The 17,500-nt window shown below is 35.9% G+C and overlaps 1 protein-coding gene across 4 annotated transcripts in view; it reads left to right on the forward strand.

Moving 5' to 3' along the window:
• The window catches only part of LOC125046409 (epidermal growth factor receptor-like), a 69,836-nt gene extending 63,533 nt beyond the window's left edge, over window positions 1-6,303 (forward strand). Inside the window, exons 6-13 of one of the 4 annotated variants that reach the window (XM_047644182.1) lie at window positions 1-221; window positions 362-570; window positions 704-1,044; window positions 1,180-1,355; window positions 1,494-1,770; window positions 1,912-2,565; window positions 3,108-3,308; window positions 3,450-6,303. The exon at window positions 1-221 is cut by the window's left edge and continues 1,192 nt beyond it. In XM_047644182.1, the coding sequence (XP_047500138.1) occupies window positions 1-221; window positions 362-570; window positions 704-1,044; window positions 1,180-1,355; window positions 1,494-1,770; window positions 1,912-2,565; window positions 3,108-3,308; window positions 3,450-3,796 (2,426 nt within the window). In that variant the 3' untranslated portion in view covers window positions 3,797-6,303. The remainder of the gene's footprint in view (window positions 222-361; window positions 571-703; window positions 1,045-1,179; window positions 1,356-1,493; window positions 1,771-1,911; window positions 2,566-3,107; window positions 3,309-3,449) is intronic. The other 3 variants (XM_047644184.1, XM_047644183.1, XM_047644185.1) reach the window with 3 other exon arrangements.
• The last annotated feature ends 11,197 nt before the right edge of the window (window positions 6,304-17,500 follow it).

The raw sequence follows: 17,500 nt of genomic DNA on the forward strand, positions 1-17,500 counted from the left end.
ACTTCTCTGAGTGGGTGGCCCACCTGGAGACGGGCGCGCTGCGACGCCTCGCCGGGAAGACCATCTGCCGCCGCTGCCACCCGCGCTGCAAGAACTGCACGGCCAACGGGTTCCACATCAGCGTCTGTCACGAGTGCGTCAGTTACCGCCGCGGCGAGCACTGCGAGGACGAGTGCCCCGCCGACCACTACGCCGACGAGAAGCTCCACGAGTGCTTTAGGGTGAGTCTCCTCTTGTCAGCCATACTTTGTATACTTGTGTATTGTTTTAATTAATAATCAGCTCTGGTCGAATTTTACCTTTTCACTGATTTCCCCGCACAACTGCAGGCAACTCCAACTAATCACCATATCCGTTACAGTGTTCGCCTGAGTGCTCGCACGGGTGCACGGGGCCCCTCGAGTCCCACTGCACGGCGTGTCGCAACTACCGGATCTATCTTGACGGCGAGCCGGGCATGAACAACACCAACTTCAACTGCACGGCCTCTTGCCCGTCCGAACTGCCCTACAAAATCTTCCCCGAAGATGCCTCGGACCCGTACTGTGGCAAAGACCCCTTGCTCCTCATGTAAGTAGAGAGAGAGAATGAGAATGAGAGAGAACGAGAATGAGAGAGAACGAAGCTGATAATAGAAAGTGCCATGATCTTTATCCCTTAAGATATACAGCAACTAACCATCACTTCCCTCACCCCCTTTCAGCGACGAGGAGAGCATTCCCGCTATCCTGGGTGGCACGCTGGGCTGCGTCTTCCTGCTGTGCATCTTCCTGGCCGTGTTCTGCTACCTGTGGTGGCAGCGCAACAAGACGAAGGCGGCGGCGCTCAAGATGACCATGACCATGATGCCCTACGACGACAACGAGCCCCTCAAGCCGACCAACATCAAGCCCAACCTGGCCAAGCTGCGCATCGTCAAGGAGGCGGAGCTGCGCAAGGGGGGCATCCTGGGCTACGGCGCCTTCGGGACGGTGTACAAGGGCGTGTGGGTGCCGGAGGGCGAGAATGTCAAGATCCCCGTCGCCATCAAGGTGCTCCGCGAAGGTAAGTGTCCGGCCCCGCCTGGATCAAGTGTAGTGGACTCGAGTGATGCAAAGAAGAAAAGGAAAACAAGTTTAGTCACATTTGTAAGTATAATTTTGCCTTTTTATTTATTTATCCCTCCATTGTCCATTACAGGTACAGGGACAAACGTCAACAAGGAGATCCTGGAGGAGGCATACATCATGGCCTCTGTGGATCACCCGAACCTCCTGCAACTCCTGGCAGTGTGCATGACCACCCAAATCATGCTGGTGACACAGCTGATGCCCTTGGGGTGCCTGCTTGACTACGTTCGCAATAACAAGGATAAGGTAAAATAATGAAAACAAAGTCCTGGTGTACTCAGAAATGTGTTTTGTTAGGCTGACATGGAATTAACATATTTCGACTCATTAGAATACAAGTTTCGATTATTTAAACACTCGTCTAACATTCCTTCCGTCCCGCAGGTGGGGTCAAAGCCCTTGCTCAACTGGTGCACCCAGATTGCCCGCGGAATGGCCTATCTGGAGGAGCGCCGGCTCGTCCACAGAGACTTGGCAGCGAGGAATGTCTTGGTTCAGACTCCAAACTGCGTCAAGATCACGGACTTTGGTCTTGCCAAGCTTCTGGACTACAACGAAGAGGAGTACAAGGCTGCCGGTGGAAAGATGCCCATCAAGTGGCTGGCGCTCGAGTGCATTCAGCATCGGATATTCACTCACAAGTCCGATGTTTGGGCCTTCGGTGAGTAGGCTTGGGAATTGGGTTTTGTTCCTTTGTTTATTCGGCTCTTAATAGTTTATTGCTATTCAGAAAAATGAATAAGGGATATAATTGAGTGGCTTTCCTCTATCAGTCTACTAACATGTTAATTTCCTGTTGCAGGTGTGACGGTGTGGGAGATCCTGACGTACGGAGGACGGCCGTACGAGGACATCCCGGCCAGAGAAGTCCCCGACCTGCTGGAGAAGGGTGAGCGCCTGCCCCAGCCCGCCATCTGCACCATTGACGTCTATATGCTCATGATCCGATGCTGGATGTTGGACGCTGAGAGCCGGCCGAGCTTCCGAGAGCTTGCGGAGGAGTTCGCGAAGATGGCGCGGGATCCCGGACGGTTCCTGGTGATCCCCGGAGACAAACTGATGCGCCTGCCATCCTATACGCCCCAGGATGAGAGGGAACTCATACGGTCGCTCTCGTCGGCAATCGAGGGTGATGGCGTCGTGATGGCAGCCGAGGAGTACCTCCAACCCAAGTATGGCACCGGCAGCGTCGGAGTCACCGGCACCACCTCAACCTCAACCTCGAGCTCCAACCCAACAACCCCCGTGAAGAAGACGATGGGCGGCTACAGCACCGGAGCCGGCGCGGAATACATATCCGACAGGGCCGAGTCGCCGCAGAACCGCCACAACCTCCAGCGGGAAAGGAAGTACGCCCACCTCGAGGCAGGAGCCGCCGGGTCTCCTGGGCAGAGGCCGCGTGGAGACTCTCTCACGTCGCGCTACTGCACTGACCCCCTCAAGATGTTAGGTAAAGGTGTGTCTCTCGTGCATCTTGGCACCAAATGCTTTTCTCGTCTTACTTGCAAATTTTGTTTTCTGTTTTGTTTGCACCTGCACCAATGCATTATGCACGTTCTCACAAGAATACCACCAGTCTTAAGCCTGTGCATTTTTAATGATTATTCTCAGCTGTAGCTTTAGAGTAGTTAATGGTCACACTGATAGATCAAATAATCAGATACCCTCTTCATAGTTCAAGTGATATGTCATTCTTTGCACGTTTTGCTTATAAGTAATTCATATTTTTCTGAGGAAGCTTATACAATACATATTAGTTCTTGCACTCTTATTTTCTCATATTTGTTTGCACTTATCAAATGACTCACCAAAGCTTGTCCATGATTGCCTTGCACTTTTCTCTCATCTTTTAATATCAAACATCAATTTATTAATACCAGTAAAGCAGTCTCACATGCTCTGTTGTCTACATAATGGTTTCATAGCTCAAACCCAAACAGAGAAGTCTTCATGTTATCTTAAAAGGGAGTTGTCTAAATGTCCCCCTGCCTTCGGCAGATGCAGATGTAGGTGACGACGAGTGCTTCAACGGCCACGGCCCACCTCCTTCTGCGCCTGGTTATGGCTGGGTGGGAGACCTCAGGCTGGACTTGCCTGTGGACGAGGATGATTATCTCATGCCTTCCCCACAGCCATCGGGCTTAGCTACTGTGGGTCCATCTCATCAACACTATATGGATCTCATGGCAGATAATCCAGGTGAGAATTTGTGATTTTTCTTATTTTTAGGATAAAAAGTTGATTTTCTAAAGGATCTTGCAGAATATAGTGATATCAGTCATTTGAAAATGGGTTTTTGTTAGTTGGAGGGTTGCTTATATCTTTCATTTCTTTTCCCAGATGGACGTCGAAACGACCATCTGCGTGCATACAAAGGTCCCAACGGCACAGCTGGGCAGTGGGTCGGAATGGACAACCCTGAGTATCACATGATGAACAACCGGGCCCAGATGCACGCAGGGCGACGCATCCACCCACAGCAGACAGTTGGGGTACCGGTGTTAGAGCCGGGCCGATTCAGCAGTTACGGAGGGAGCAGTGGCCATAGCAGTGTCAGTAGCAATGGAGGCCCTCAGCAACACCAGCATCACCATCCTCACCCACCAGAAATGGCTCACGAGTATTACAACGAAATCTCGTCTCACACACCTCACACGCTTGCGGCACGCAGTGAAACAACTGTCTGAGTGCTTGGTGGTCTGTGAAGTGTTTGCCTTCTTCCCTTCCACTTTTAGAACTGTGTTTCTTAAACTGTGTTTATAGCCTTAAAAATCTGTGGACGGAAGAGGGTTGTTTCGTGTTCAAATGTGTCTTTCCCTGGAACTTATGTTGGACCTCTGATTGATCTGAAAGGACATGGCGAACCAAGGAGCTGTGATGAACAAAAACGTGTTGTGATGTATTCCATAGGCGTGAGATCGAAGGAGACAGAGGCAGACAGGGAGCCACAAGCCAAAGTAGAGGTGGCGATCAGTGCAAAGGAATGTAGTGTGACCAAGGGACCACAAGGTGGCAAGTGCAAAGTGCATTATATTCCATATACTGTTCTTTTAGAACATTTTTAACTTGTGATATGTGAGGATGCAAGTTTCTGTGTACATGGATTTCAGTGGACTGCTAGATTTCAGCAACAGCTAAAGTCTGTGGCCATTTTGTGAAACTGAATGCTACTCGTGTGGACAGACAAGACTGAGGGAAAAAGTCTGTCAGCTAGAACTCTTGAAGAGTTCATCTTATACTGTGATTTTAATATAGTTTTATGTATTTGACCATTTTGCATTGTTGCAATAGTACTGGTGTATAACCTGTGGACCAACCAGCCCATGGAAGCTTGTAACTATTGATGATATTAACAGTTAGACAACAACCTCCCACTCAATGAGCAGGATATTTGTGTGTTCAGTAGGCATGGAGTGAATCAGTAGTCACCAGAACAAAAGAACTGTCACTCATTGTCGTAAAACATTTAATCACTCCCAGTTGGAATCCAGTTTGTACTATTTAACTAACGACACAGCCAATTCGTGCTTAAGTTATAACAGACCAATATTCCAGCTCCCCACCCCACCCCTTCCCCCATCCCCCAGTGGTATTTAACAAAAGTGGTGACTAATAATTCAACCATATAGTCTTGCGGATGTAGGATTATTGACAGGAGAAAAGAAAGATTAAACAAATCCCTGAGTGCAATCATGACAATCTTATTTGATGTGCGAAAATACTTTTGAACATCAGTGTTTCTGGGGAAGTATTGCGAAACTAAGGCACTCCAAGCGCCCAAAGTGGTAACACTCAGCTCAATCTATTTTTCTATCTTTTTTTTTTTTTTTAAGAACTGGTAGAGTCAGTCATTACACTCGTTACTATGCACTAAACTATGTATTTTTTTCTCTCTCATGCCTTTCACGTGCCAGTATATTTCACAGGAAACACTGAATTTTTTTTTTTTTTTTTTCAGTGCTGTAGATATAGCAAGTTTTCTTCTATTAGGCTTCTGTGAATCAGTTCTTCCATGAATGTTTTATATATATGTAAAATTGTCTATGCAAAGCACCCTTTTTAAGATCTATTCCAAGAAAATTCACTTCTTTTTGAAGTATGTTCAAAAGTTTCTTTTTTGGTTCATTACTTCTGTATAGATCTAATTATTTGCATTTTTATTTAACTATTATTGGGCCACAGAAGTACCTGTGTTTATTGTAATGATATAGCTGTAAAAATTATAGAAATTTGATACTTTTTTTTTTTTTTTTTTATAAAAGTTCAAAAAGAGGATATCTAACTTGCTATTCTTCATAGCCTTCGCCATCAGTTCAAACTGTCATCACACACAAACTGCTTTATAAAATAAAACAGGATCAATGACAAATCCTACAGGTTCTTTTGACCATTTGTTACATATTTTTTTTTAATTAGAAAAGAAGAGAATTTGTTAAACATAACCTTGAGGATAGGGTCATTGACCTGTGGAAATAGTAGTGACCTCTCTTTTAGTTGCCAAGGTTTTTTTTGTTTTTTGTTTTTTTTTATAAATATATCGCTGGACACTTTTAAATGCATGTGCCGGACATGCTGGAGTCAGCTGCATTCATGATAATGGGTTTCCCAAGTGCCAAAAGTCAAACAACTGCCATTTTTCCCATTAGGCAGACCAAGCAGTAGGCGTTAAACTGGTTTTTTATTGTCTTTTTAGTCATTCAACTCTAATTAGCCAATTCAATTTGCATGTGAGAGAAAATGTGTTATTGTTCCAGTTGTTAAAGGTGTTTTAACAGTGGACAAGCTCAGCGTGGGCGTTATTTGTTTGTTGTTGTGAGAAATTGTTGCCTGAACATGAGAGAAGTCATGCATTGTTTGAGAGATCAGTATTTTGAAAAAATACAGAAAGAAAAAATCTACTTTTGCCAATATTTCACATTTACAAGAGTTTTATGCCCAAGTTTTCATGATTATTTTTGTTTCACTTTTTTTTTATTGTAATCTCCCCCCTTCCTCTTTTTCCACACTGCATCGGTGTTGGTACTTAGCCTTACAGTGAAGGATGTGATAGCAACTGTTTTAGGGAGGAATTTGGACCAAGACAACAGTGCTGAGGATATAGTACAAAGCAATAACTTCCATTACCCCATTTCTGCTCAAAGCTTGGTCTGCTGTTACTCTTTAAATGAGTTTTTTTTAAAGCTTAGTCTTCCATCCACACACCGCCCTCCCCTTCCCAGTTGCAGACAGCTTGTGCAATACTATGCATGTGTTGATATTGCTGTCGTACCACCTTTATATATATATATATATATATATATATATATATATATATATATATATATATATATATATACATATATATATATATATATACATATATATATATATATATATATATATATATATATATATATATACATATATATATATATATATATATGTATGTATGTATATGTGTATGTATGTATATGTATATGTATATGTGTATGTATGTATATGTATATGTATATATATATGTATGTATATGTGTGTATATGTATATACATGTATGTATATGTATATACATGTATATATATGTACATATATATATATGTATGTATATGTGTGTATATGTATATACATCTATGTATATGTATATACATCTATGTATATGTATATACATGTATGTATATGTATATGTATATACATGTATGTATATGTATATGTATATACATGTATGTATATGTATATGTATATACATGTATGTATATGTATATGTATATACATGTATGTATATGTATATGTATATGCATGTGTGTGTGTATGTATATGCATATATATACACACGAGTTTATATATATATATTTGTGTGTATATATGTATGTACATATGCATGTATATAAGTATATGCATATGTGTATATATATACATACATAAATATATATATATATATATATACACATATATATACATATACATATATGAAATATAAAATATGTGTCTCAAGCTTTAGAGAGCTTAAAGCTTGCACAATTCAGAATATCTTTCTCACTTTCCTTTGGTTTGACAGTGTTATCATTAGAGAAGCCTGTTGTCTATCAGTTATTATTTTTTGTGTACAGTGTTTTATTGAATTTGTTTAATTGAATTTTTTGCAGTGCATGGATGGACAGATAGCCAGTGAGACACTTTGATGTAATAATATATATTTTTCACTGTTAAGATACTCATAATAAGTTTAATTGCATAAAAAAGATTGTGTGTAACTTTATCTAGGTTTGAGATTAATATATATATATATTTTTTTTTTCTTTCTTTCTTTTTTTTATTTGCATAATCTTTTAGACATGAGGAAAATGTTCAAACCTCTGTTGTATGAGGATAGAAATCACATTCAAATTTTCATACTTATTACATTTTATTGTCTTAACAAGCCATCTTAGTCCATTGCACTATGTACAATATTGTATAAATATGATTTGTTGGCCAAATACAAGGGGTCTCACTTTTATCATGTTTTTATTTTTATTTCTGTTTATCATTTTTAATTTTTCTATGCTGGAATCACACCATTGCTAATATTTGGGGTCATGAATGCACCTCTTCATTTTATTTTTTTCGAATTTTATATTGAATTATTGTTATTTTTTTAGTCAGGGAATTTATATGCTCTGTCAATTATGCTGAAAATAATTGCATGTCCATAGAATTTTTTAGCTCTGTAAATATACAAATGATGTGCAGTACATATTTTAAAATTAAAGTTTCAGGTTTACAAAAAGACATGTGCTTTTTCCTTACCTTTTATTGTGCTGGAGAACTTTATGATGGAAATAAATGAAAATTATGTGTGTATCAGAGAATATTTCTTTTCTGCTTTGTTCCATGCGGGACAATATCTGAAATTAATGAATGTATATGATTATAGTCAAATACTGATTTCAAAGATTTTCGTTTTCTTTTGTTTATTGTTGTTTCATATTGTTATTTTAAATAGTTTCATGATCATATAAATTATGGCAGAGTTTCATCAAAAGAATTTACCAAAGCGTGTTTCACTTCGCATAACCTTAAAGCAATTCCTGTCGCTAAAGTCACATAAAATCAGAATTCTTAGGTACAATATAAATAATTTTAGACTTGAATAATTCCTACCATCAAATCCTTTCACTAAATCAGACTGTTATGAGAAGGCTAATGTTCTGCTCCGTGTATATGAATTGTTTTGATATTCTTTCAATGTCAGGATGAAAAAATTATCAAGATTAATGTAACTGAGATTGTGGATGATAATTTTATTTAAAAAAAATGGCACATAATACTGAAGGAACGCTATCTCTTATTTCAGTGGAATTAGTGTTCAAATGCACAACTATTTGTCCTTTATTACTAGGGTTCTGCCATTCAGTTTTATGTTAGATTTATTGGAAAGATAAAAGAGATGTTATAAAAATAGAAAGGTGATTCATATTGATTTAAAAACCAAGAGGGAATTCATGTCTGATTAGGAAAAGATAATCTTACATCAAGGTGAAATTATAAAGTAAGGAAGGCACAGTCCCTTTCAGCGCTCCAGGCCTTTCTGAATAAAGTTACTCGAAATAAACTAAATTAATCAGCATTTCTTTTTCATTTCTAGTTATGTGTTTTATATTAAGCAGGATATACATGCTAACTGGAATGGCTGAAACATAAGGAAACGAGGAAACATAAAAATCATTAAGGTATAAATAATGATATTGTATAATTCAAAAGTAAAGAAACTAGTTAATAGCATACAGTCATTTAAAAATAAAGATTCAAAATAATAACTGTATTTGAGAGCATACCGTAGTATACTTGGTGTTCATACAGGTACTAATGATGTGATCCTTTTTCAACATGATTCTCTCTAATTTTCCGTAAAGCAACTACAGGTTATACAAGCAGAACCGTCAATGACAGTTGATATAATTTCCTTAAATTCTTTTCAATCATCCTAGGGATATAGCTATCAATATATCAATATATCTACATATCTATTTATATTTATCTATCTTACGGTTTATGTATATCATTATATAAGTATATCTGTTTTTAAGTATTGTACATGTATGTATATATCTGTATAGATAGAAAGACAGATATAGATATAGATGTAGATACATAGATATGTGTATCTATCTAAATCTCTCTCTCTCTCCCTCCCTCCCTCCCTCTCTCCCCCTCTCTCTCTATAAGTATGTATGTATAAATACTTATACGTGTGTGTGCGCTTGTACATATTCGTATGATATAACATAAAATATCATAATGACTATTTTTATAGTTTTACGTAGTACGTTTGAGTTTATTATTGTCACCATCACAAAGTCGTCATATAATATTTTGTAATCTATTACAATATATTCCTCATTACCAATGATTACCATTATTTCCATTACATTAAATCCGATTTACTTCCTCTTTATCTATCATTCTTTCTCATCGGCGACGCTTCCAAAGTGTCAATAAACCCTGAAGGGAGTACTGACCGTCATTTTTTTTTTTTTTTCTCTCTCTCTCTCTCTTTTCTCGGTTGTTTGGGTCCTTTGGATTGTTTGGACTATCGAACATTCGGGTGGGTACTTTGTTGGCATATTTTCTTCTTTTCATGTCTGGGGGTCTCTTTCGGGGTATAAGTGCCCATAGTTTTGAGAAGGGAAATATCCCACTTGGAATCTTAATACTCACTGTACGCCGATGATTGTGCATTATGGCATGCCACTAGTAATGCAGAATTCTCGGCAAATCGCATCCAACTGGCACTGGATATGATTCATAACTGGGGCCTCCAGTGAGGTTTTAAGCTTTCCTACTTTAGGTAATCACCCAGTACCTTTTCAAAATTCTGCTAAATTCCTTGGTGTACTCATTGATCGTAGACTTAATTGGAAAGGACACATTGGTCAATTAAAAATAAATGTCAAAGAACACTAAATTTATTAAAGTGCATTGCTGGAAATAAATGGGGAGCTGATAGAAAGTTTTTTCTTATGATGTATAAAGCCTTAATTAGGTCAAAAGTAGAGTATGGCTCAATCATGTATTGATCAGCATCGAGCTCAGTTTTTAAAGGTTTGCATGCAGGACCTCAACATAGTTCGTGCAGATCTCAGGTGTTTTGTGTCTATAAAAGCAAAAATACATCTATGACAAAGTAAGTGGACCATCCTAGACATAATCAATAAACATAAACCAAAAATAGAAAAGTGGGACACAGCCCACAGGAAGGACCGAAGAGAGGAGGTGGTGTTGTCGCGCTCGAGAGTCAACCAGACTAACCCACCTCACGCCATACATAGAAAAAAAATCCATTACAATAGTTCCTCTTCTAATAACCTGCTATCAGTACAACAACAATAGACAGACCTTAAAATTTTACTGCAGAATTAAAGATACACCATTCACATCAAACCTTTTATCAGACAATAAAAACATAATACATAAAGTAATCGCTTTTCTAAGGGAGACAGAACTTCATGATCGTATGTAGATTGATATAATGAACGGGATCCATTAGCTTAATAACACTGGCCACATATGGGTTCGGTCGTGAGTTCTGCCGTGTAGGGTGGTCCCGTTGTGTTGTTTGACTGTGCTCTCCTGGATTTACCTCGTTTCGTGCCAGGATTGCTGAATTCGTGTCTCCCCAAAGTTAAGTGTTTAATTACGGAAAGAGAAGAAAAGCAAAGATAATGAGAGGAGAGACAAAAAAGTGAGATCTGAAACGCGAAGAGTTAGAAGTTAAGAAGAGGGAAAGACGGCGCGAATATGAAGCGAACGAGGCTGATAAGCAGTTAGACCCAAGAACCCTTCACTAAATGACAGTCGTGATCATTTTCCTAAATTAAGAATGCCTAACTTCACCGATGGTGATGACGATATTGAAGATTTCTTACGGAGATTTGAGAAATTAGCAGGTTTGCAAGGATGGGATTCTAATGATTACCCTATTTATCTCGGTTCACTCTTGGGAGGTAATGCCTTGCAAATTTACATAAGTTTTTGAAGGATTTCAGTCAGTTAAAACACGCATTGTTGAAGGCGTATAACGTTGACGCAGACTCTTATCGTAAAGAAAACAAAGTTGGTGAAAACGAGACTTACGTTCAGTTGATTACGATAATGACCCAGTATTTAGATCACTGGTTAATCATGAGTGATGTAGAAAGGGAGTATAACTCGCTGTTTGACTTCTTGATACGCGACCAGCTGTTGAGTAATTGCCCTCTTGACCTTCGCATCTTTCTCAAAGAACGAACGTTCATTAGTACAGTGGAAATGGCCCAAGCAGCGGATAGGTTTCGTTGCGCCCATAGAACTGTCAGAAGTCGTAAAACGCCTGTTAAAGACGACGCTGCTTTCAAGGAAGACCCAAATGTTTTCCTTAAGGATGTGATTTGTCACCACTGTTCTAAAACGGGTCACACGTCTTTTTTGTCTCGATCTTAAATTCTCGAGATCTAAGACTTCTCAGTAAGTAAATGTTGCATTTAAGGCTGACGTAAATTACGATCATGGTATTACGTGTGAAGGATCCTTGTATGGTAAGCTGGTAAATGTATTTATTGATTCAGGTTGCTCGTCAATTATAGTGAAGGAATCGCTCGTGGCCGCCTCGGTCAAGCGAGAAAATGTGGTTGCGCTGTATGACTACCTGGGGGAGCGACGCGAATTCCCCACCGCACGTAGTCTGATTAGGAGTAAATTCCTGAATGGGTGGTTTAACGTCGTGGTTGCCCCGGTCAAGTTCACGGATGTCCTTATCTGTATGGTACCGGGTGTCAAGGTTTCGAGCGTGAATAGACGGAGTGCGAAAGCAGCCGAAACTCCTCAGAGGAGCGAATTTAAGGCTGTTGCGACGCGGGCCGCCAAAGCGAAGGAAAATGTCGGTCATGATAAATTAATTGTTCCTAACTTCAGGTTTTAGAACGTCTCGCAGCAAGATTTCATGGATACTTAGTCCTCCTGCCCTTCTCTAGAACACATTCGTTCTACATAAATAACTAAAGACATTGTCACTGTAAAAAGTCGCTCAGTAAAGTTCGAACGTGTGAATGGGTTGATTTACCGAATTTGTGTAAAGAGTAAACATGAACACGAGGTCGATGAGAAACAATTGGTTGTTCCCCGTAGACTTATTCCCATAATTTTGTCTATGGCTCACGATTCCCCACTGGCAGGATACTTCTCTCATCGAACAGAAAAAAATCTTCCATAAAACGCTACTGTCGCTCTTATCATGCTTGCCAGAAAACCGTCCCTAAAGGCAAGATCAGAAAGGCGCCTATGGTTCAGATGCCAGTCATAAGCGAGCCGTTTTCCCGAGTGGTGATTGATATCGTCGGGCCAGTCTCCCCGCCCTCTACCCGAGGCCACAAGTATATGTTGACCTTGATTGACATGACCACCAGATGCCCTGAGGCAGTTCCTCTGAGAAATATAGATTCTATAACTGTTGCTGAGCTGATATCCGTCACCATAGGACTTCCAACGCCATGGTGGTACATATAGATGAAGCTGGACATCTACCCAATTGGAGGGAAGCAAAAATAGTCCATGGAGGACTGAACAAACAGAAAAGGAAAGTTATGGAAGCTGCTTACATCGCGACGGAGGATAACATCGGGTAGATTCAAACTATCCAAGGTCGCGGCAGCAATTATACGGACTAAAGTGGGAGGTCACAGTCGTCAGGTGGTTCGTCAGCTCATGTCTGATATATATATATATATATATATATATATATATATATATATATACTCTGTATTTCCCTTGATGTATGTATTTCTGAAGAAGATAGAATCGAAACCGGTCAAATACATCTCTTGTATTGTGAAGATATTAATTCTCATTCATACCTTTTCTGCATTCGTCAACATGAATGCGGTTCATATATGTGTATGTATATATATACATAAATATATGTATATATACATAAATATGTATATATACATAAATATATGTATATATACATAAATATATACATATTTATATACACATATATGCATATATACACATTTTTGTGTGTATATATATATGTATATACATACATATATATGTATGGTATAGATATATGCATATATGTGTGGTATATATATGTATATATATTTATATATGTATATATGTATATATATGTGTATATATACATATATATGTATATATATGTATATATACATATATACATGTATGTATACATGTATATATACATATATGTATATAAACATATATATATATGCATATATACATATACATATTCATGTATATATACATATTCATGTATATATACATATTCATGTATATATATACATATTCATGTGTATATATATACATATTCATGTGTATATATATACATATTCATGTGTGTATATATATAAATATTCATGTATATACATATAAGTATATATATGTATATCTATACATATATGTCTATATATACATATATATGTGTATATCCACATATATACATATATATGTGTATATCCACATATATATACATATTTGTATATATACATATACATGTATATATACATATATATGTATATATACATATATATGTATAAATACATATATGTATAAATACATATGTATGTATATATGTATAAATACATATATATGTATATATGTATATATTGTGTATATATGTGTATGTATACGTATGTGTATATATATGTATGTATATGTATATATGTATATATATATGCATATATGTGTATATATGTATTTATCTATATATATATCTATATACGTGTATATATATATGCGTATATATATATACATAAATATATGCGTATTTATATGCACATATATATGTATACATACAAATATATGGATATATACATATATATGTATATACGATATATACATATATATGTATATATACATATATGTATATGTGTTTGTATATATGTGTATATATATGTATATACGTGTATATATATATATATATATATATATATATATATGTATGTGTATATATGTGTGTGTGCATATATATATGTATATATGTATACATATATATGCATATGTATGTATATATATGGATACGTATGTTTATGTGTGTATATATGTATATATATATGTATGTATGTATGTGTATGTATATGTGTGCATATATGTATATATATGTATGTGTATGTATATGTATATATATATGTGTGTGTGTATATGTATATATCTATATATGTATATATACCTATATATATATGCGTATATCTATACATGAATATATGCGTATTCATATGCACATATATATGTATAAATACAAATATATGTATATAGACATATATATGTATATGTATATGTGTGTATATACATGTGTATATATTTATGTGTATATATATGTGTGTGTGCATATATATGTATATATGTATATATATACATATATATGTATATATACATATATACATATATATATATGTATATATACATATATATGCATATGTATGTGTATATATATATATATATATGTATGCGTATGTTTATATGTATATATATATGTATGTGTATGTATATGTGTATAAATATGTGTGTATTTACATATATATGTAGATACATATATATGTAAATATATGTATATATACATATATCTGTATATATATGTATATATACATATATATGTATACATACATATATATGTATGTATACATATACATATATATGTATATATGTATATATATATGTATATATGTATATATAAATATGTATATTTGTATGTATATAGACATATATATGTATACATATAAATATGCATATATATATACTTATATACATATATATATGCATGTATGTATGTACATCTATCTATCTATCTATACATCTACATGCGCACACACACACATATATATGTGTATATATATACATATATATGTGTATATATATATAATGTGTGTGTGTGTACATATTTACATAGCTATCTACCAGTCTGCCTGGCTATTTATTTATAGACCTATCAATCAATATCTTTAAACATTTATTTATCTATTTTATGTTTATCTGTCTATCTGTCAATTTATCTAACAGTCGATCAATCTAACTATCTCTTTATCTATCTATCTATCTGTCTATTTATCTATCTATTTATTTATCTGTTTATATTTCTATTTATCTATCTACTTATCTATCTATCTATCTACCTATCTATATATTTATTTATCTATCTAAACGAGGTGTTTGTCCTTTTCTTATCCCTCCTCATAACTACGTATTCAAGTAAGTGGCTGAATACACTGAAACAGAGAAGCAAAATGTGCCTTAAGCGTTACCCTTTGACTACCCCCCCACCCCCCCGCTACTAGTCAATAGTGGTGATTCTGTGGCGAAATCCTACAGAAGCTGTGCAATGCTTTTATCAGGATTCTGTGATGACACTGTTAGGATATTTGACTTTTTTATGGTAATGCTGTGGTGATGCTTATAGTAGGCCATAATGATGCTGCGAAGATACTGTGATGATGATGGTGGTGTTAAAAGGCCGTGATGGTGTAAATATGCAGATATGATCTCGAGACGATGTTTGGTGATGCTGTTTGGATGTTTTGATGATGCTGGGATGATGTTCTGGATACTGTTATGCTGATGTTGTCTTCACTATTATCATTATCATTGTCAGCAATATTATTGATATTATCATTATTGTTATTATTATTATTGTTGTTTTTGTTGTTGTTATTGTCAGTATTATTATCATTATTATTGTTGTTAGTAGTAGTAGTAGTAGTACTATTATTATCATTATTGTTATTGATTGTTATTGTTACTATTACTATTATTATTATTATTATTGCTATTATTATTATTACTATTATTATTAATATTATCATTATTATCATCATTTTTTTTGTTTATATTATAGTTATTATTAGTAGTATTTTATTACTATTATTATTATTATTATTATCATTGTTATTGTTTCTATTATTATTATAATTATTATTATTATTGCAATTATTGTTAGCGAACTATTATTATCCTTATTTTTATCATTATTATCGTTATTATTTATTTTTTCATTATTATTATCATTGTCATTATCATCATCATCATCATTAGCAGTAGTAGTTTTACCATTATCATTACAATTATTGTTGTTATCATTGTTATTATGATCACTATCATTATTATCATTATTATTATCATTATTATTATTACTATCATTATTATTATTATTATTATTATTATTATTATTATTATTATTGTAGTGTACGGCTGCTCAGTCGCCGAATATAAGGCCGAACTCACCTCGGCCGCTAGACTGTTAATGAACTAATTGAGACTCTTTATGACCACGGGACGTATTCTAGACCAAGTGTGATTACTTGCATGGCGTTGAAGTCGCCAAGAAAAGAAAAAACTTTTATTTATTTTCAAAAATCCAATGTTGTCAATGTGCACAGTTTTCACTTAAACTTTATTTTCTCTCTCTCTCTCTCTTCTTTTGGTACATTCGGGTGGGTACTTTATTTGCATATTTACTTCTTTCCATGCCTGGTGGTCTCATTCGGGGTATAAGTACCCATGTTTTTTTGGGGAAGGGAAATAAGTTCGGTCGTGAGGTCGGTTGTGTAGGGTGGTCCCGCTTTTAGTGTTGTTTGACTGTGTTCTTCTGGATTTACCTCGTTTCGTGCCAGGGTTGCTGAATTCGTGTCTCCCCAAAGTTAACCCCTTGCCGACGGATACGACGGGTAGACACGTGCTTTGCCCACTGTTAGTACTTGTTTGATTGTTTATATACATAGATGGCTATACTTGTACTAAGTCACCAATGAGCCAGTTAGGAGTACTGCCCGTCTCGCCCGTTCACCCTTTTCTTTGATTTACGAAATATTTTACATTATCTTATTTTGCTGTTACTAATATTAAAAAACATTATAATGATTATAATGTTTATAATAAAAATAACACCATCGATATTCATAGCACTAGTAAAAAACACGTTTTTCCCGCCAATTCAAATCACGTATGGTCACAAGGTCTATTAATTGACTCCTTTGTGGCTAAGCACTAGCAAAGCCATCTATGAGCAGACATTACACAAAAAATATAGAAAATGGGCACAGCATTTTCCCCATTTTTTGTTCATTTTCCCCGACGGCATTGGGTTAAGTGTTTATTTATGGTTGTGTGTTATTTCTATCTAGCTCTCTAATTCTATCTACCATTATATCTATCTATCATTCTATTTATCTATCATTCTATCTATCATTGTTTATCTATCATTCTATCTATCATTGTTTATCTATCATTCTATCTATCCCTGTTTATCTATCATTCTATCTATCACTGTTTATCTATCATTCTATCTATCATTTTATCTACCATTCTATCTATCTATCATTCTCATCTATCATTCTATCTATCATTCTATTTATTTATCATTCTATCTATCATTCTATTTATCTATCATTCTA

The sequence above is a fragment of the Penaeus chinensis genome, chromosome 39, assembly GCF_019202785.1.
Source record: "Penaeus chinensis breed Huanghai No. 1 chromosome 39, ASM1920278v2, whole genome shotgun sequence".
NCBI lineage: Eukaryota > Metazoa > Arthropoda > Malacostraca > Decapoda > Penaeidae > Penaeus > Penaeus chinensis.